This window comes from Podarcis muralis, chromosome 1, assembly GCF_964188315.1.
Source record: "Podarcis muralis chromosome 1, rPodMur119.hap1.1, whole genome shotgun sequence".
Classification (NCBI taxonomy): domain Eukaryota; kingdom Metazoa; phylum Chordata; class Lepidosauria; order Squamata; family Lacertidae; genus Podarcis; species Podarcis muralis.
Window position 1 is genome coordinate 7,487,483 of NC_135655.1, and position 20,445 is coordinate 7,507,927.

Genomic DNA, 20,445 nt, shown 5'->3' on the forward strand with positions numbered 1-20,445 from the left:
TCCCTTCCTCCCCCACAACAAACACTCTGTGAGGTGAGTGGGGCTGAGAGACTTCAGAGAAGTGTGACTAGCCCAAGGTCACCCAGCAGCTGCATGTGGAGGAGCAGGGAAGCGAACCCGGTTCACCAGATTACGAGACTACCGCTCTTAACCACTACACCACGCTGGAGATCCCAGAGTCCAATAAGGATGAGATTTCCTGGTGTAATTGTTCCTTTATAAGCTAGGAAGTGAAAGGTGTAGAGTCGTCCAGGGGTGTAGGGAGAAGAGAACCAACTGGATTTCAAAGAGGCACTACATTTTGCGCTCTCATTCATGCGCAATGGATTTTCTCCCTCCTTGCTGTCCTTCTGCCAGCAGGAGAAGACTTTCTTGTTCCAACAGGGTTTGGGGAAGAGACTGCTTTTCATGAAAGGACTGGTTCCATGCTGTTTTTATTGTAATTATTTGTATGAGATTAGATAGATAGATAGATAGATAGATAGATAGATAGATAGATAGATAGATAGATGATAGATAGATAGATGTCAGGGAACTGCCATCAGAGACTAGAGGAGAGGGAAGTCGCCCCAATGATGCAGGGGAGGGAACTAGCAAGGAGAGAGAGAGAGAGCTTCCGCTGGGGAAGGAAATCAAGGTGACACCAGGAAGAAAGGGGAGGCTGAGAGTACTTCGGAGGGAAGGCTCCGAGACTCTTCCAGTGAGATCAGCGGGGAGAGCACAGGACCTCCGCTTGGCACGCCCACGCTGCGCAGAAAGCTTCCACGCAGAGAATCTAGGCGGAGACTTGGAGTCAAAGAATTCTTATGTTGGAAGAAGTTTAGGAAACGCCCACTGACGGATTCTGCCAGTGATTGAGACAGTCGCGTTGTAAGGGCTGTCAAACCAGGGAAAGGTTTAGCTATACAACCAGCTTGGAGCAGTTTGGAGTTTACGCACAAGCAACCCCAATTCCCATTACAATAGATGATAGATAGATAGATAGATAATTCTATTAATGTTTAATTGTTTTTTAATGATTATCTTCCTGCATGTTTTTAGCTGTAAGTTGCTCTGAGTCAGGGAAAACGGCAGAGTATTATTATGATGATTATTATTATAAATATCCTTTTATCTGTGAGAGTAGATTTTCTGGTGCATTCGCCTTGTATCAGAACTGCTAAAAATTATATCATTTCCCATAACATCACAAAGATTTATTCTTTATAAAGAACATTCCATCAATTCTGGAAATCTATATATTCTTCTATCTGAATTCACAAATGTATATAGTTTACATATCACAGATTTCAGACCATCAACATTCTCTTTCTTTCCAGGATGCAGATATTGGTTCCTCTACAGAGTGAATATCATACAGAACCACTGTGTGTGTTCCATAGATAGTTTGCTATTATTTGGCTCTTAGGAGGTCTTGTTTTATTGAAAAGCAAACTAAATTAACATCTTACATTAGGAATGGCCAAGTTCAGCAAGTACACATGGGGAGGGAGGAGGTATGCTTTAGATTCAAGCTGCTCGGCCATATTGTGAATTTCCTCACACCAGTCAGCTATAATGCAGTCTGCACTAGGGGAAACCCAGAAACTCCAGTCTTTCCTCAACTGGGACATCATTACGGAAGTATGGGCAACGTCCCATGAAGAAAGATTCCGCTCGTGGCCCCATCCATGCCTTACAAAATTACCAGATAAGGTTTCTGAAGATGAAAGCAAACACTGCAAAGTTCCTTTTTGTTAAGCAAGTAGGTATTAAGAAAAGCAGGATATGAGTGCAAGAATAAACCAACAACAGTTAGTCATCTGTTAAACCCCTACAGCAGAGGATTCCCCTATTTCAGCTCATCCTTTCAACAGAAGAGCAGTGTCTTTCGGTGACTGCAGAATACCATGCCAGATCATGTTTAGACAGCTATTTTTTTTCTTGAGCCTTTCAGTTTTAATCTAAACTCCTCCCAATGGCATTACACAGACAGACAGCAAGACAGACCTCTAAACTCCTCTGCAGATTCTAAGAAGGAGCCCACCTTTCCTGTCTGCTCTTAGTAAGATGAGAAATAAAAACTAACTGCAAGCATGTTTAGATCCAGCATTTGAATTTTATTGAGAAAAGCATTCGAAATTTATGAAGTACAGCTGGCTGTTGCATGGACTCGTAACATTCCAATAGCTATTATTAAATTGCCATCACGGTATAAGAGTGAATAGCTTAATTTGAGTACTCAGTTTCACATCCACATCGTTCCTTCATTTAGACTATCTTTATGTGCCCTTACATCTGCGGAGATCCTCTTTTAACTCAATATAGTTGCCTAGCAGATGGATTGAGAGTATTTCAGATTTGGGGATACTATAATCAAATTCTGTGTGTCTGGGCAACAAGGTGTGTTGGATTTTTCCAGTCCACTATCCACTGTGTCATTCAGACACAACCAAACACAATCAGCTTTCCAAGTCCCTGTCCACATGGCTTTTGCCTTGGTTATCAGAGACGTGGGAAGGATTTTAAAGAGAAAACATAAAACTCAACTACACTGATGAACTGGTCTTGCAGAAAAATATATCAGAAAGAATTCCTTAGTTTACAATAGTGATATGTTAGCTAAGTAGAGCATGACAGGGAAGAGAAATATAAACTGTATAACTAAGTAAATTCTTGTCAAACAAAAAAATTAACCATGAATTGGGTTTTCAGTAAGAGGAGTGGGGTCTGGCTTTGGTTAACGATGTGCTATGAGAGAATGCAGAACACTATTCTTGATGCAACGGAAAACATCTTCTCAATGAACAAATGTATTCCAACTGCAAAAGAAGATACATATCTAGAAAGGCAAGCAATGGCAAGGCAGAAAAACACAGGAGAGGGGGATTCACCTAACCAGCCCCATCAGCGGAAGGCCTGTACAAGGACTTCTGCTTATTCAACAGGGCTCCCTTCTCCATAAAAGAGAGAGAGAGGGGGAGGGAGAGAGAGAGAGAGAGAGAAATCCAAGAAAAGCATGCGGTGGGAGGAGAAGGGAATAATTCCATTGGGCAAACTGCAGTGCTCTCAAATGATTGGAAGACTGCAAGATTGAATTCCACCCCTAATCACCAATACTCTGCAAGATCAGCATCCTTTTGCAATCTCAGAGGCTTAAGTGCTTACCTTAGATGCTTGAGGTGTTGAGATCACATGAACTGTGCTGGGTTTGACGCCGTTTGCTTTGGGTCTCTTATAGAGAGCAAACCTGCTTTTCCTACGCCCCCTATCACCATTAGGGAGGGAGCCATTGTACCTAGGAAGACAAATGCAAAAGTTATTTGAGAGACTGTTTTACGTGTAGTGGAAAAGGAAGCTGAAAGTCATAAAGACGGCAGTGAGAGATGCATGGTCTAAGTAGTCAGGCTTCCTCAACCTCGGCCCTCCAGATGTTTTAAGACTACAAGTCCCATCATCCCTGGCCACTGGTCCTGTTAGCTGGGGATCATGGGAGTTGTAGGCCAAAAACATCTAGAGGGCCAAGGTTGAGGAAGCCTGGTCTAAGTCATAGAGTCCTAAAGTGTGGACTGTGGACCATCAGTTGTATGCATGCAAACTTCATTCAGATGACTGGTGGTATGTTTGTGGGTTTGTGGCTAGGGTATGGGAGATGGCATATCCAGAGTATTAACTATTTATATAGATTTTAAATTGTATTTTTGTTGCTTCTTTTGTTGTATTACAATCTGAATTCTATAAATTTGAAATGGTAATACATGAGAAATAAAACAAATAATAAAAATGCAATTAAAAATTATACAGGATCCAGCAAAGTGCATTACATTTGCTACAGCAGGCAGAAAAATCATTACGTGGTCCACCAAAAGCCTCAGCAATGTTCAATGGCCCATGAAGAACAAGCCTGGGAACCGCTGGTCTGCTTCTATGGAAATGGAAGTACTCCTTCCATTTTCAAGCCATTTGTTAAGCTGGCTGGCATTCATGATCGTACAGGCTACTGTTCACTAAGCATGTTGCTATTCTAAGTACAAGATTTTGCTTAATTCAAGTACTGTGTCTAGTTAAAACAGAGCAGAAGTTGCAGGAGACAGCTAATGCTTGCCAACAAAAGGCTTCAAAATTGCCCAGCCAGCCATACCAATATGAAAGCTCATGACATGCTGATTTAGCCATACCTGTTTAGCTAATCGAAAGCTCATCATGGAATAATGTTTCCAAAATCTCCCACAGGCACTCATCTGTCTGACACCAGCTCATATATAGCCCAAGAATAACCCAATTTCAAGAGAAATATGACTTTGCTGCTTTGTGCTGAGAACTCCACGCTATAAATTACTTAGAACCAACACTTTGCAGTGGGGTTTTTAAAACCACACATTCCCTTAGTTCTTGAATAACGTTCAGTTTTTATTATGGATTTTAAGCACAGGAGCTTATTTCAATGAGCACAAAACCTTCTTCTTCTTCTTCTTCTTCTTCTTCTTCTTCTTCTTCTACTACTACTACTACTACTACTTATTATTATTATGATTTGAATTTCTATACCGCCCTATACCCAGAGGTCTCAGGGCAGTTCACAGAACAAAATCAAAATATAAAACCACAAAATATATAATCAAAATAAAGACAACAACCCAATAACCCCAATAAGATCATTTCCATTAGTGGCAGCTGCATTCAAGTTCCCTAAAACAACAAAGTGTAACCTTAGCTATGTAATGATAGAATCCTAGCATTCAGTCCCGAAAGGAGTAATTACCAGTGGAAATTCTACATTCATATTTATACACACACCATGTCCCAGCAACAAAACACAAATTGAGCCACTCATTGGAATAAATGGGGCTGCTGAAGCTGGCACATATTACCCACATGTAAACCATCCTGCCCATCAACAGTCTGCTAGTTTAGCCCTGTCTATTATTATATTCGCGCAATTTCATCACTCTTTACTATAGGAAGAGTGTAGACAATTATGTCGCTTTCACTCCCCTTCACTCATCCTACAACCCAGTTCTTACAAAAAAAAAAAAAACCTGTCAAAACACAAAGATGCTAAGTGTAAACACTATTTATGAATTAGCCCTTGCTGTGTCATATTAAAATAAAAAGTAACCCTAAATTTATCCTCAACTCATAGCCTTGCACACAAATGAACTGTGTTTACACACGGTAAGATGTTCAATGCTTCTCCTTTTTGTCTTTCACTCTGCAGCAGTTATTCAGGGAATGTAGATAAAAACCTCCACTGCATCAGGCAGAAAAATTATTAAGAGAAACAAGATGATGCATTTAGCACTTAAAGGACCTTCACAGTATTTCCATAAAAGAAGCAAGTTAAACTGAATGGAGTGCTGAAGAACACAACCTAAGAACGTAAGAAGAGCCTGTTAGATCAGGCCAATGACACATCTACAAGCAGACTTGTAGATCTGCCGACTTGTGATTCCAAGCAACTGGTATTAAAGAGGAATGCTGCCTCTGATCATGAGGGTAAAGGGACCCCTGACCATTAGGTCCAGTCGTGGCCGACTCTGGGGTTGCGGCGCTCATCTTGCTTTATTGGCCGAGGGAGCCAGCGTACAGCTTCCGGGTCATGTGGCCAGCAGGACTAAGCCACTTCTGGTGAACCAGAGCAGCGCACGGAAATGCCGTTTACCTTCCCGCCAGAGCGGTACCTATTTATCTACTTGCACTTTGAGGTGCTTTCGAACTGCTAGGTTGGCAGGAGCAGGGACCGAGCAACGGGAGCTCACCCCGCCGCGGGGATTCGAACCACCAACCTTCTGATCGGCAAGTCCTAGGCTCTGTGGTTTAACCCACAGCGCCACCCGCGTCCCTTGACCATGAGGTTAGAACACTGCTATTATGGCTAGTAGTTACTGACAGCCTTGTGCGCTGTGATTTTGTCTAAACCTCTTTTAAAGTCACCCAGGTTGGTAGTCATTACTGCCTCCTGTGGGAGGGAGTTCCATAATCCATAGTTCATGTGCTGCATGAAGAAGTACCATATTTTTCCGTGTATAAGACTAGGTTTTCCCCCTAAAAAAGAATGTCAAAAATTGGGGGGGGGCATCTTATACTCCGGGCCACCTCCCCCCATTTTCTTAAATCTGAGTCCCCCAAAATAGGGGGTGTCTTACACATGGGGGAGTCTTATACATGGAAAAATACAGTACTTCATTTTATCTATCTTGAATCCTCCAACATTTGAACAACTGATTCACAGCCATATTTCATTGCTGCAAATTCCCACTTTATCTTGTTGGAAAACTAATAAATATTATTTTTTTAAAAAAATTCCCACTTTATCCATTTCTTTGTGTGTGTGTGTATCCTGCTTTATCGTAAAAGTCAAAGTGGCTAACAAAGCATTTGTTTTTAATCATCAGATAGACCAAGAGACACACAGTGGAAGAATGTAAAATAAATAGTTCTTCAAAGAGGAACTCTTTCCCCACCAAAGGCATAGTAACTGCAGCCAACTGGACGATGACCAAAGGGTGACTAATACTAAAACATGGACTAGTACAGAGAAATGTAAGTGGAAATATACAAAGAAAGAATGAAAATGTTGTCCCCTGAGGTAATTATCAGACAGCAGTTTCCTACAAGGATTCTGCAGTGACAGTCAAAACAAAATTGGATGGTGGGCTGATTGGGGCACATAGCCCAGGCTGAGAATGTTCCCAAATAAGGAACTACGTAGGCACAGAATCAGTATGTATGACCACACCAAAACCATGAAGTAGAACAGAGAATAACCCATACCACAGAGCAGCAAAACAGATTTGTCGCTAATACCTTCTTAAATAGCCATGGTTCTGACTGTGACATTCAGACTTAAGGCCAGACTGTTTTTACAATGTGGATGTGCTCCTTCCCAAGAGATTCTTCCCACACCGCTCTGGTAATATGTGGATGGGGTCAACTGAATCATCACTTCCCATTCAAATATTGATGGACTGGGAGGAGACAATATTCAGGGTAGAAGAGAACTATAGGACTGGTCCTAGTCATGTATTTCCAAGATATACAAGTCACCATAGAAGCATGAGAAAAAAGGCAATGAGATATGGGCTCAAACTATGAAAGTTTTCCACTTGCTTTCCACATACAGTGGTACCTCGGGTTAAGTACTTAATCCGTTCCAGAAGTCTGTTCTTAGCCTGAAACTGTTCTTAACCTGAAGCACCACTTTAGCCAATGGGACCTCCTGCTGCCGCCACGCCGCCGGAGCACGATTTCTGTTCTTATCCTGAAGCAAAGTTCTTAACCTGAAGCACTATTTCTGGGTTAGCAGCGTCTGCAACCTGAAGCGTATGTAACCTGAAGCGTATGTAACCCGAGGTACCACTGTACTTTGATGTTGGCCTAGCTCTGATTCCCTAAAACAATAGAGGACTTATACTTAGGCAAAGCAAGTTCCATCTCCTTGGCCCCAACTCCCTTGCCTCAGAAGACCCCTTGTTTGGCAATTGCCAGGAAGGAAGGACTGCTTCCATTATCAGCTGAGTGATATCCTGCAACTTAAGACAATCTGGTGGGAGCTGCTGCCTGGTATGACCAGGAAAGGACAATGAAGGCAGGAAATGCTGCAGGAATAACCTTAATCCTATAGGGAAAACTTGTAATTTGTGTTACTACACTACAAAATTGAGGAACCTGTGGCCCTCCATATGTTGCTGAACTTTAATTCCATTAGCCCTGACCATTAGGCTGGATACGATGTCGTTTGGTCTAACAACATCCAGAGGGTCGCAGTTTTCCCATCTCCGCTGTGCTAGATTTTCACATGATTTTACTTTGAGAACATTTCGTAAGCTGCTATGAGAGTGCCTCTCGAGGCTGCAAAGCAGATTAGTATTCTAAATAAAATATCACTTAACTGAGCTATCAAAAACCACTTTGCAAGTAATGCCATTGCTGACGACATTTCACATTCAAAACCAGAAAGGTATGAAACAACAACTCCAGGCATCAAGTAGTTAGATAATGCCTTGAGTCGTGAAAAATCATATGAAATCATTTGAATAATTTTTGATTAAAGTAGTTATAGACGGGAAGTCTACCAAAAAAAAAAAAAAAAAAACCACAACAACAAACCAGCAGCCCCTGCAAAATATGCAGGCAGGCTTCAGCTTGCAAAAAAAAAAAGTCAATCTGATATTTCAACTCAACCCAAAACTGAAGCTTCTGAACATTCCACTTACTTATTAGGACAACATTCTGTAAACTCTGAATTCAGCCCCACATTGTAGGTAAATACAGATGTAAGTGAAATACACAAAAGATCCCATAACTAACATTTTAAGCCTACCTTTTTGCTATACCTGTTCTGCAGAAAAGTTAGCACAACCAATCTTTTATATAGAGTAGTAATTCTTAATCTGAGCACACTACTTTTTTTTTTTTTGCAGTAACTGTAGCAATGAAACCACCCCATTTTGAATTCTTCTTGCTCCCTAAAGCCCAAGTATTCTCAATTCTACTTAGAGTCTTTATTGACATTGATGTCTTCTTTTTATCAGTACAAGCTACAGATTTTTTTTATAAAAAAAAGTTGCCTGGAAGGCCTGCAGCTGCTAGCAAGCTTTAACATTTGGTCCTTTGTGGAATGGTTTTAAAAAATAGCAGTACAACAAAACACCCTACTGCTGGCTTTCATATGTCATTAATGTTGGAATGACATCTATCTAGCTTATAATTTAAAGAACTACTAAAAGCGTTTAAGCGTTCAATTATGCAAGGCTTTTAAAATTCACAACCATTTGAGGCTATGCCCAGCTATTTATAGCAAGGGATACTCTGTTCACCATTTCAAAAGATCAAACTCTAGTTTGTTATGCAGCAAATCAGTAATGGAAGGCCATAACATTGTTGCATTGTGTCCATCATTGGTCCCTATATATAAAGATCTATGGCAGCCCAACAAGTTTGGGTGAAACTGTTGTTCTGAGTGAGGTTTAAGCATATGAATAATGTGTCCACACATTCTTAGAAGAGGAATATTAGTATCTTCTGACCCTTTTCTAAACCACCTCCCGATGTGCACACACCACTCTGTAGAAACTTAGGCATGTTCCATTTGCACTGCAGATAGACTTAAATTCATCTGATCAATTACTTTATTGCTAATGTGTTCTGTTAAAAGTTGGATTTATAAAATCCCACTCTTTAAATTTGCCCACACTACTATGAAAACTCCTGAGAGGTTTTTAATCACCCCCTGTAGTAATGGGAAATGCCATTTATTTATTATAGCTTTTTAAAAATATTATTCTGTCTACAGATTCCAATCAGCGAAATAATGATTGGAGAAAGGAGGTTTTTCACCTGTTTGTTATGTTCTTTAAAGAGTCATCTGTGCACTCCCACAGATAGGGATACTGATCATATGCTGACTGTCATTTGCAACCTACCTAGCACTCAAGCTGAGGAGCTAGCACTCAGGCTTCTTCCCTCAAAAGGAAACTTTTCCTCCTCAAGAGGCAGGAAAAACATCTTTCTGCTGCATTCCTTCATGACCACCACAGGAATACCCCTTGTAAACATGGGAGACGCTAGCAACAGAGAGTGGGTTTGTGAGTACAACAAAGACTCCTCATAAGACATCTGTTAAAGGCAAGCAAACAGCATTTTCTTCATCAACATCTTTTTGAGAGGCAACATAATACAGGTTGGCAACCCTGCAGAGGAAGCCTTAAACAGGAAAACATACTGCTGAGTTTGGCTCTATCGCTGACTATATCTGCTGCTTTCATGTCCAAAGTGTAGCATTTTACAAGGGGTGGCAGGATGGATCAGGTAGCTTAGTTGCATAGTTGTGGAATAAATATGCCATTGCAAGTCAGGGACAAGAGAGGAAGCCATGCCTCTAAATAACCTTTGACAATACAGTGGTACCTCTGGTTGCGAACGGGATCCGTTCCAGAGGCCCGTTTGCAACCTGAAAAGCCCGCAACCTGAAGCGCCGTATCTGCGCAGGTGCGCGGTGTGATTTGGCGCTTGTGCGCATGTGCGAAGCGCGATTTAGCACTACTGCGCATGCGCAAGCAGCAAAACGCGGAAGTAACCCTATACGGTACTTCCAGGTCGCTGCGGGATGCAACCCGAAAAAACGTAACATGAAGCAAACGTAACATGAGGTATGACTGTACATGAGAGATTCTGCCTTGCCCACTCATAATACAACAGCATCAAGAACTCATTACCAACTTCTGGCTGGTGTACAAACTATAACCATTACTGGGCAGCGACAGACTTCTCATGGTCATTCATATACTGATATCCTCATGATCAGACAACTGTAATGATCTGTATGTGGAGGTGCCCTTGCACCCGGTTTAGGAGCTGCAGCAAGTAGAAAATGCAGCTGATAGAGAAACCCAGTTTTACACATTTTACACTGGTGTTGAAAGATTGGCACTGGCTGCATATAAGCTAACAAGTTCAAGGGTTTGTGACTGACAGGATACTCAGGAGCACAAGAAGCTAACTTATACTAAGTTAGACCACTGGGTCTATCAAGCTCAGTATTGTCTACACTGACCAGCAGCAGCTCTCCAGGGTTTCATGCAGAGGCTGTCTCCCAGTCCTACCTGGAGATGCTGGGGAATGAACCAGGGGCCTTCTGCAGGCAAAGCAGATGCTCTGCCAATGAGCTGTGTCTAAAAAATAAATTCGTTTCAGAAATTAACACAGCAGGGTTCTAAAAGCATTTCCATAGTCTGAAGAGGGACTATGAATGCACACATCTCTAAGATAAGGCAGATAATTACTGTAGGAAAACACCCTTCAGCGTCACTCTATACACTGTAGAGAAAAAGAGCAGGGAAGAGGGGATTTAAGACCATTTAACTGAACTACTTTGGCAAGGCTCTGCTCCCACCACAGGAAGCTGTAATCTGAAGAGCTGGTGCTTCCCATCGTGGTTAATTATAAAAGGAAAAGAGACTGTGCAAAAGGCAATGGATAACTGTGGTAAACAATGGAGGCTATTTGTGGAATAAAAAGTAAAAGTCTTGACCACTCCACATCAACAAGGAACTCCAGAGTCTCAGCAACATCCTTCATAAGCATTCACATTGAGAGCCAGTGTGGTGTAGTGGTTAAGAGCGGTAGTCTCATAATCTGGGAAACCAGGTTCGCGTCTCCGCTCCTCCACATGCAGCTGCTGGGTGACCTTGGGCCAGTCACACTTCTTTCAAGTCTCTCAGCCCCACTCACCTCACAGAGTGTTTGTTGTGGGGGAGGAAGGGAAAGGAGAATGTTAGCCGCTTTGAGACTCCTTAAAGGGAGTGAAAGGCGGGATATCAAATCCAAAACATTTTAAAAACAAAATGATCTGGAACGCAGGCTTTGGAGACAAGGCAGTGCACCACTGGCCCATGCAACTGCAGGATGTCGGCATACACATAAGTGTGGGAAACAGATCTCCAATAAAATTCAAGTTCCCTTCACCCCCTTCGCGCGCGGGTGCTGCTCGCCCGGTGGCCTGAATTGTGCCATTGCATTTTTCAGCATTGATAGTGGAAGTACGTGCAGAAGACCTAAGTACAAGAAGCTGTCCTAAGTAACTTCACAGAACTCTGAACTTCACTCACTTCTGCATAGTGACAGCACTGCCCTGTCACTATTTCATCACTTAACCCAGAAAGTGCACCCAGTCCAGACAAGGCAACTGGCATGTGCATCAAATTCTTCCCATGAAAATCAAGCAGCCACCAGAAAGAACCATGCTCACAAATGGTAACATTCTATGTTTAATTCAAACCCCGGTGCTACGGACTGGGTGGGGGAAATGGGAGGGTTTGAGTATCATAAGCAAACAAACTCTCAGCAGCTTTCAATACCATTGGCCATGTTCTAGTTGGGGTCACATGCCCTATGACAGAGAGGGTCTGTAGTTTAGGGTTCCTCCTGGATCCATAATAATAATATTCCCCAGCCACTCTAGGCAGCTTCCAACAAAAGATTAAAATACATGAATCCACTGCTTTTACCTGAGGCACAGACAGCCTGGGGGACACAAAGTACATTCCATCAGTTTAGGCTGATGACCCAACTACAACACTATCTGGGTAAGGATTTCTGATAGCAGTAATCTGTGTTATGGTAACGTAATGACTGGATTACTGCAGGGTGCTTTACGTGAGGCTGCCTTTGAAGACTGTCCAGAAACTGCAGCTAGTACAGAATGCAACCACCCAACTGCCAAGTCTCTAGGCAAGCCAAATATAACACTGACCCTGCCACAGCTGCACTGGATGCATGCCTATTTTCAAGTCCAGTCCAAAGTGATGCTTTTGACCTATAAAACCTTGTAAAGCTCAGTATTCCAAAATGCATCTCCTGATATGAACCTATGAAGCCCTTTAAGTCTTCAGCCGAGGGAAGTGTGGAACATGGTAAAAGAGGGAGAGGGCCTTTTCAGTTGTAGCTCCCCTCTTGCGCACCATAATTAACATCCTTCAGGTATCAGGTAAAATACAGTGGTATGGTACCTCCTGTTATGTACTTAATCCGTTCTGGAGGTCCGTTCGTAACAGGAAACCACTCGTAACATTCTGTAATGGCGCCTCTGGCTGCTGCCGTGCCACCGGAGAGCGACTTCCGCTCGCATCCCGGGGCAAAGGCCACAACAAGGGGCATCTATTTCCAGGTTAGCGGAGCGCATAACCCGCAGCATTCGTAAGGAGGATGGTACGTAACACAAGGTACCACTGTTTTCTCTCTTCTCCCAGGTGTTTGAAAGATTATGATGATTTAGCTATTTACTGATCATATGTTTTTGCTTCTGTTTTATTAGCTATTGTATGTTTTATATGGTATTGTATTGTTCTTTTTCATTGTTTTACATTCCTCTAATTGTGCAAGTGACTTGGAGATTCTGTACGCAGTAAGCGACTTCTAAATTGAATAAACAAACTACTTTGTAAACTGCTTTGAGGGTTGTTGTTGTTTACAATCAAGCAATTTCTGTGAAATAAATAAATAAATGCCAACAACGGGCAAACAACAACTTAGTAAATAGAAGGCAGCTCCATTCAGAGGAATTATTGAAGCAACAGGCAGGCTCATGTCCTGCCTTAATTTGGAATCATTACACAATGGTGGCCCCTTTGATGAGGATGATCATCATTCCTACTAAACCACGGCTGCCCATGATTGTGTTTATCTAGTTTATGCTGATTTTAATAATAATATTAATAATATTAATAACAACAACAACAATAACAAAAAGATAGGAGAGGGGTTGGCACTTGAACCTACCTTTCCTAGTTGCTAAGGCACAATTCAAGCTGTGGTTTTAACTTGAGGGCCTAAGAAACTTGAAGCCTGAACAGTCAGTCATCTGTTCCTTCATCATTATCTCTGCTTAGGGAAATCCAACACCACAAGGGCGGGCGAGCAAGTTGGTAAACACCAGAGTCCAGGCATGTGAATGTTACAGGTATAAACCGTGGAAAAAGACGGCCAGCTTCTAGTGTCTTGTCACACGCAGGTCTCTTTGCTCCGAGTCAGACACAGATCTTTTACTGCCTCATATTACATTTTCCCATAGCTTCAAATACGGGGTATCATTCACTAGACTATACTGAGTCTTCAGAAGGTAAGATGAGAAACAGTCCTGATTATAATCTCTCGCTTTATGAGTGCAACATACAAATGGTGCATACCAAAAAAAGGAGCACTCAAGGCTCCCCGCCCCAACTCTAAACCGTTTCCCCCCAAAGCTTAGTTGAATCTGAACCTTAGCCTGATTACGGTACCATCTGGGCAATACAGTATCTTGTGGTGTGCATTTAACTGCCAGGAATGTTTACATCATGATTTGCATTTGCACTTCCTCCTCCACCACCAATATTTACTGTACAGTGGTGCCCCGCAAGACGAATGCCTCGCAAGACGGAAAATCCGCAAGACGAAAGGGTTTTCCGTTTTTGAGTTGCTTCGCAAGACAATTTTCCCTATGGGCTTGCTTCGCAAGACGAAAACGTCTTGCTAGTCTTGCGATTTTTTCCCCGCTCCCCCCCCCTTTTCTAAGCCGCTAAGCCGCTAATAGCCTTTTAGCAGCTAAGCCGCTAAGCCTTTAATAGCCGCTAAGCCGCTAAACCGCTAATAGCGCTAAGCCGCTAAGCCGCTAATAGGGTTGCTTCGCAAGACAAAAAAACCGCTAGACGAAGAGAATCGCGGAACGGATTCTTTTCGTCTTGCGAGGCACCACTGTATTTACATATCTTAGAGAGATTGGAAAACAATGAAAAGATCTTCATAATAAGCGCCTGTGGAAATAAAAAGGCTGCATGAAGTGTCTTTAAACTCAGTGCCTGCTCCCAAGGAAGCCATTGGTTTCCCTATCTGACTGCTCTGCTGTAGCCACAAACTAATCTGAGCACCCAGGAGCCTACATTTTAGGCAACTTGTTGAAAACATAAACCTTGAAGCCTGACAGTATGATATGGTTGGAAACACCAGCCCACCTTGCTCAGTTTTATCTGATGCCATTCTCAAGCTAACTGTTTCCATTAATTACAATATTATATCTCAGTCGGGAAGTAAAGGTAGCATGCACAGCTGAACCCTTATTAGCAGGAACTGCAGATTAGGGAAGGATAGGTTTCCCACCCTGTTTTATTTCTAAGTATTCATTCTAATTAATGCAGTATTAATTGTAAGAGCAATTAAGTAAATGAAGTATTTGTGCAACTGTAAATAGAAGCAGCAACTTCATTTTGCATACCAGATGGAATATACACAACAGATAATCACCAATCACTGATGCTATATAACCTCAAAACATCCTCCATTCATATCAGAGTGGGCTTGAAAGTCCTTGGAGACTTAACTGCCACAGCTTGTCTGCTGCCTATAGATTTGCTGAGGTGAAGAAACTTGTTAGCCATGTGAAAGTGTGTCCAACACTAAAACTTAAGTTCTGGGTTGCTGTAGGGCAGCGTTTAAAACAGGTCAGTCACCAGTCACATTTTAGGACTGGCAACCGGCCTTTTGGAAGGAAGTGGAGATGTCCGGGTGCCAGGTTTGATACCTGATTTCTCCACCTGGCTCCACAGGTGCCTTTTCGTGTTGAGCAAATGCGGCTAGGCATTCTGTTTTGGCGCCCAAAACCCAGGTTCCAGGTACCCTGTGCCCGAATAGCTTTCCTATCCCAGTTTTCTCACACTGCCATAGGGAAGATCTAATGCATAATTCATTATTTTTGCCCTTTTATAAGCTTTTACGCAAAGGAAGAAGGAATGCCACACTCAAGTGATGCATTACCGTACTTACCTTCTCCGTTGGATATGTATATATTCAGGAGAGTTGCCACTTCCTGCGCTTAAAAACATCTCAAGGCTCTAACACAGGGGTCCCCAAACTAAGGTCCGCGGGCCGGATAAGGCCCGAGGGACTTGTTCATCGGCCTGCGGCGATCCCCACCGCCCGCTGCTGCTGCCCACTCTTACTGACGCTGTGCTGCGCGGCTGCCCACTTCCAGGTCGGAGGAGCACCGGAAGTAGCTTGTGCGCATGTGTAAGCGTTGTGCGCATGCGCAAGCATTATTTCCGGTGCACATCTGAGTCAGAGGAGGCCCGTGCACATGCGCACAAGCTATTTCCAGTGCTCCTCCGACCCGGAAGTGCACCGGAAATAGTGTGTGCGTATAGGCATGCGTTCCCCCACCCTCTGGCCCGCCACGAGATCGGCACTGGAGACACTGGTGCAAGGCGCGGTAAGTTTGCTGGCCCCTGCTCTAACACCATGACCCCCCCTCCACCTGGTCACTAGCTTTATTTTAAGTAGAACTGGGGTGAGAGGGACCAGGAAGAATGAAGAAAAGAATTAGCGGAAGAATGAGTTCTTTTGCAAATCTGGTCATAAAATTAAGTACACACAGCTACATGTACAAGAACCTCTGCTTTAAGCAAACTCTGCACACTCAAAGAAAAAGATTGACATTTAACCCTATTGTTCTCAATCCACAATATACTTCACACTGAAGATCCATAGTTAGATGAATGAGAACTCCTTATGCTTCTAGTCAAATGATCTCAGGTTTGAGGGTTGAGAGAGAGGGTCTGACATAGTAGATAACACTGAGTTTGATGAACCAATCTTCCTCCAAGGGTGACAGATTTCTTTACCCATTTCAAACTCACATTCTATGCCAACATGTATCAAGTATGAAGTGATCCATGTAACGATAAGGTTGTCGTAGGGAAGGTATTTAGTATGACCAGGCAACTGCAAAGAACAGCCATGACCAATGCTAATATTATAGTGGAGGCAAATCACTACTGCTTCCCTTCGTTTCTACAAACCTGGGCTACACATACCGAGACAAACCCGAAATGGGAACAATATTCATTTGTCATCTATTTGTTAAGCAAAAACAGAGAAGGAGCTCCAACAATCTATGGCTTAATTCAGCACCCAACGTGCAGGCACATATTTCCTTAATTCAAGAGAATGAAGATAAATACTCTGCTTTACCCAAGACCAAGGCTGTCCCTTAGAGCTAAATGAGTGCCATCAGTGGCCATGGCTGGTGTCCCTGCTGCCTCCCACATAGCAAGCAATATTCACAACCTCTTCCCTTCCTACAGCAAGGCAGAGGGAGGTGGCAAAGGCTGCATATGTGACAGGTATGCAACAACCCCTACCTACTCTAGCCACCGACTCCTTGGGAACTTCACCTGAGGAATATTTTTAATTCCAGCACAATTTTAGCTTTGTTTTGAATGCAATTCAATTGTGCACATTGCTTAGAGAGCTCTTCAATTAAGTGTTTTATAAAACTTTCTCCATAAATAATTTCCTAGGTTGTTTACGTTTTTGAATTTTTAAAAAGAACCAACATGTCCATTATTCACAAATACTATCAGTCACAGAAGCTACATCAGAAGTATCCTACGTTAAAAACAACTGCAAGGATTTAGAATGTGAATGATTTTGTCGTTGCAGAAAAGGTATGTGAACAATTCCTCGGAATCGCAAAACCATTTTAGTTCAAGTTCTTGGTCAAGAAAAAACAATAGCCTGCATGCACTCAGATTTATTCAAATATAAGTTGACTGGCAAGAAGGATTCTTAAGGATATTCCTGTACTAATCACAGGATTCTTATTCTGATGGATGGATAAATATAAGGTTCCATACAGACAAACCTGCAAAAAGAAGCGGGGTGGGGGTGGGGTTCTGTCTGCTCCAAGCTTATCTCTCCTTCCTATCCCTGCCCCTTTTCAATAAATGATATGATATGATATGATATGATATGATATGATATGATATGATATATGATACTGATTGCTGCTACTGCTTCACAACTCTTCTCGTGCTGCAGAGAGGGCTGTCTACTTTGTCTCCCACTGTGAACAAAGCATCTTTATCCAGTCAAATTTTTGGGGGAGCTTTATTCACTTAAATCAGCATTTTGAAATCTCAAGGACGGGATGAGGAAATGTGAGAGGGAATAGATGGCTTCCTAACTGCTTATTGTGATGGACAATCTGCACTGTGCAGTCTCTTCAGCCCCAAACAGGAAGAACTGTTTCCCACTCCAGCTACATCTGACAAAAAACTGTAGGTCAGTCCAAAATGCAGGAAGAGTGTTTCCACAGCAAGCTCAACATTGAAAGAATATCTGGGTGTATCCTGAAGGACATATAATACATAATGAAACACAACTTTTAAAAAGTAGAAGCAAGTTTTTAAAATTAGAAGATTAAGTGTAAGTTAATTTACATATTCAGAAGGTTCCAGGAAGGTACTTTCAGGAGACTGCAGAAAGAGGACAATCTTCTTGAGTATAAAGTAATTTAGTTTAATGAGCAAAAGCTATTACTTATTGTAAATAAAATACAGTCACATTTGGGGGGGGGGTGGTATTCAGGATGGGAAAATTGAATATTCCAGTAACACACCAGAGCTAAAATAGCTTCAGGAAAGTTGGAGATTCTTTACTATGGTAAACAATATTTCAAGATCAACTGGGCGCTATTAACACGAGTTACCCATGTTGGTTCTTTGCATTAAAAATGAAAACCATACAATGTGTCCAATGGAAAGATAAATCATCTAGGTTTTTCATCTAGCATAGAGAAGAGAGGATAAACACGTCTGTGAAGCTCTCCACTCCAAGTCACATAAAACAGGCAGTAGAGAGGAACCCAAGATGGCTCAGAACACCTTGCTCATTTCCCCAGGAAATGCACAACTCACCCACCCAACACAACTCTCTTAAGGCCACCTGCCACTTCTCAACACAGACTTGCAAAACATTTGATGTTTTCTAAAGGGCACCCATGACGACATGTGAAGGTAGGTCCAACAAGTCCTAGGCCTAGCTAGATGGCACTTAGGATGCCTTAATCTGTCTCACTACATCTCCTCTCCTGATAAGCCTTTTGTAAACCAGACTAAGTTCCAAACCATTCTATCACTGGGAATCACAGTCCAGGTTCTGACCCATAATTTTTGTTGCCGGGGGGGGGGGGGGCTCGGTTTATGCATGCAGAAGGTCCTAGGTTCAAACCTCAATATCACCAATTAAAAAGCATCAGTTAACAAACCATCTAATCCAATAGAAGGTAGTTTCCTACGGCACTGACCACGATATTATCAAGCTCTATGTGACACACCTGGAATTTTGCCACTGTCATCTCCTAGCCATCTGCAGTTGCTCCATATCTATTATATGATCAACCATTCCTACCTTCCCCAACTCTAGACCAACGCACTGATTTCCTCAGCCAATCTCCACAAAGGCACTTCATGTATTTACCCCTCACTAGGCCAATGAACTCCACCCCATCTGTTTCAGTAGCTCAGAAAGGCGCATGAAAGAGCAGGTAGCAAGCATTCTGAGCGCCAAGAAGCCTCAATAGCCATAGCCAGAAGCAAGGTGCTAAAGACAGTCAACCTGAAATCAGCCTGCAATCCATGTTCTGCCCACCCACATTTTTGAATGAGTTGTTCCTCAATGTAAGCAGTTTTCCTCCCACAAGCCTTTCTGGGGCTTTGAAAAACAAGCACGATTACATATTCATTGTGTTTAATGAACAAGCCTTGAGGCCCTTTTTCTTCTGTATTCAAGAACAAGGTTCCTTCAACTGCCTTTCCGCCACCACCCTCTTAAAACTGGAGCACTTTCTGGTGCTACAAGCACCACATCATCTGTGTAATCCCAAAAGACCTCCACAAATTTGATCACCGAGAGCAATAGCCTCTGGCCAGGATGCCGAGCAAATTCCTTGCCCTCAATTCCCCATGAAACGAAGAGAATATGGGCAGGGGAATCTCATGCCACACTGAGCATGCAGAAAATGCAGAAGATTATGTCAGCTCAAAGCTTCAGCACATTGTGAGAGGTGGGCAAGGGATCTCCCCAGCTTTGGGAAGGCAGAAGCAGCAAAACAGACAATAGATTGCCAAGAATATACAAGAGAGTTTATGGTTGCAGCTTCCTATGCTTTTAAAAGACAAAAATTCAGCAAGTGAAACTTTTTCCACATTGTATCTCCAGAAATCTTCAGCTGTTGTATTTCTCCTTTTCAAAAAGAATAGAAGTCTGTCTGGAAAAGAAGCTTCTCATCCCTATTTAGGATGCTTTCAAGTTGCTTTCAACAATACGGCTCTCATTCCTGAGGGTATCCGAAAAGATGACTGTGCACCGCAGAAGCATTAATGGACTAGGACACAGCCATTCTTTCCTCCAAGGAATATTGCATCACACACTCTTACAGATTAGAAAGCTGTGATAACTTTTCTTATGAGGGCTTGCAAAAAAATTCCCCTTTGAACTTTGAAAAGAAAAAAATCCACAGCTACTGGGTTCAAAAAATTTCCATCACATGACATGCTTCTTAGACTTAACAGTAATCTCTTAGACCAACCATGCCCAAAGGTTTACTAAGTCCACAAACACAATTTTGCCTTTGTTTTAGGCTTTGCTTGTAGTTTCAAACTCTGCCCTTGGAAATAAACCCTCTCTCACCCTCTGTATGGCATGAGACAAAAAAAAGATGCAGCACATGTTCCATGTTTCTGTGTAAGCACAAAATGGTGACTACAGAACTGGTAGAAATGTAATGTATTTAATATCTCAGTTTTCTTTTTTAAGAAGTATTTTAGCCCTTATGGTTACAAATATATGTTTAAAACTTGTGCGGGCAACATGACTATGACTGCAAAAAACAACACACCTATGAAAACACCACTATTAAAGAGACACAAAAATAAGAGACCCTGAAAATAAATATAATGCAAAGCAAAACTAGGCCCCTAAAACTTCCATCTATATGTTACATGAAAGATCCAGAATTTGATCTACCAACTTCTTTTTAGTGAAATGCAGTAATGGGGTTGCCAATTTGATTAGACATAGTGCTGGGTGAAAGGTGTTCAATACTTCCCCCTTTCTAACATGGTTTTCAGAGTCAAAGGTCACACACCTCAGCTA

General features: G+C 42.3%; 1 protein-coding gene across 1 annotated transcript in view; it reads right to left on the reverse strand.

Annotated features, from left to right (window-relative positions):
- The window catches only part of PELI2 (pellino E3 ubiquitin protein ligase family member 2), a 74,319-nt gene that overhangs the window by 39,710 nt on the left and 14,164 nt on the right, over positions 1-20,445 (reverse strand). The window contains exon 2 of the mRNA XM_028730861.2: positions 3,148-3,277. Within this exon, the coding sequence (XP_028586694.2) occupies positions 3,148-3,277 (130 nt within the window). The remainder of the gene's footprint in view (positions 1-3,147; positions 3,278-20,445) is intronic.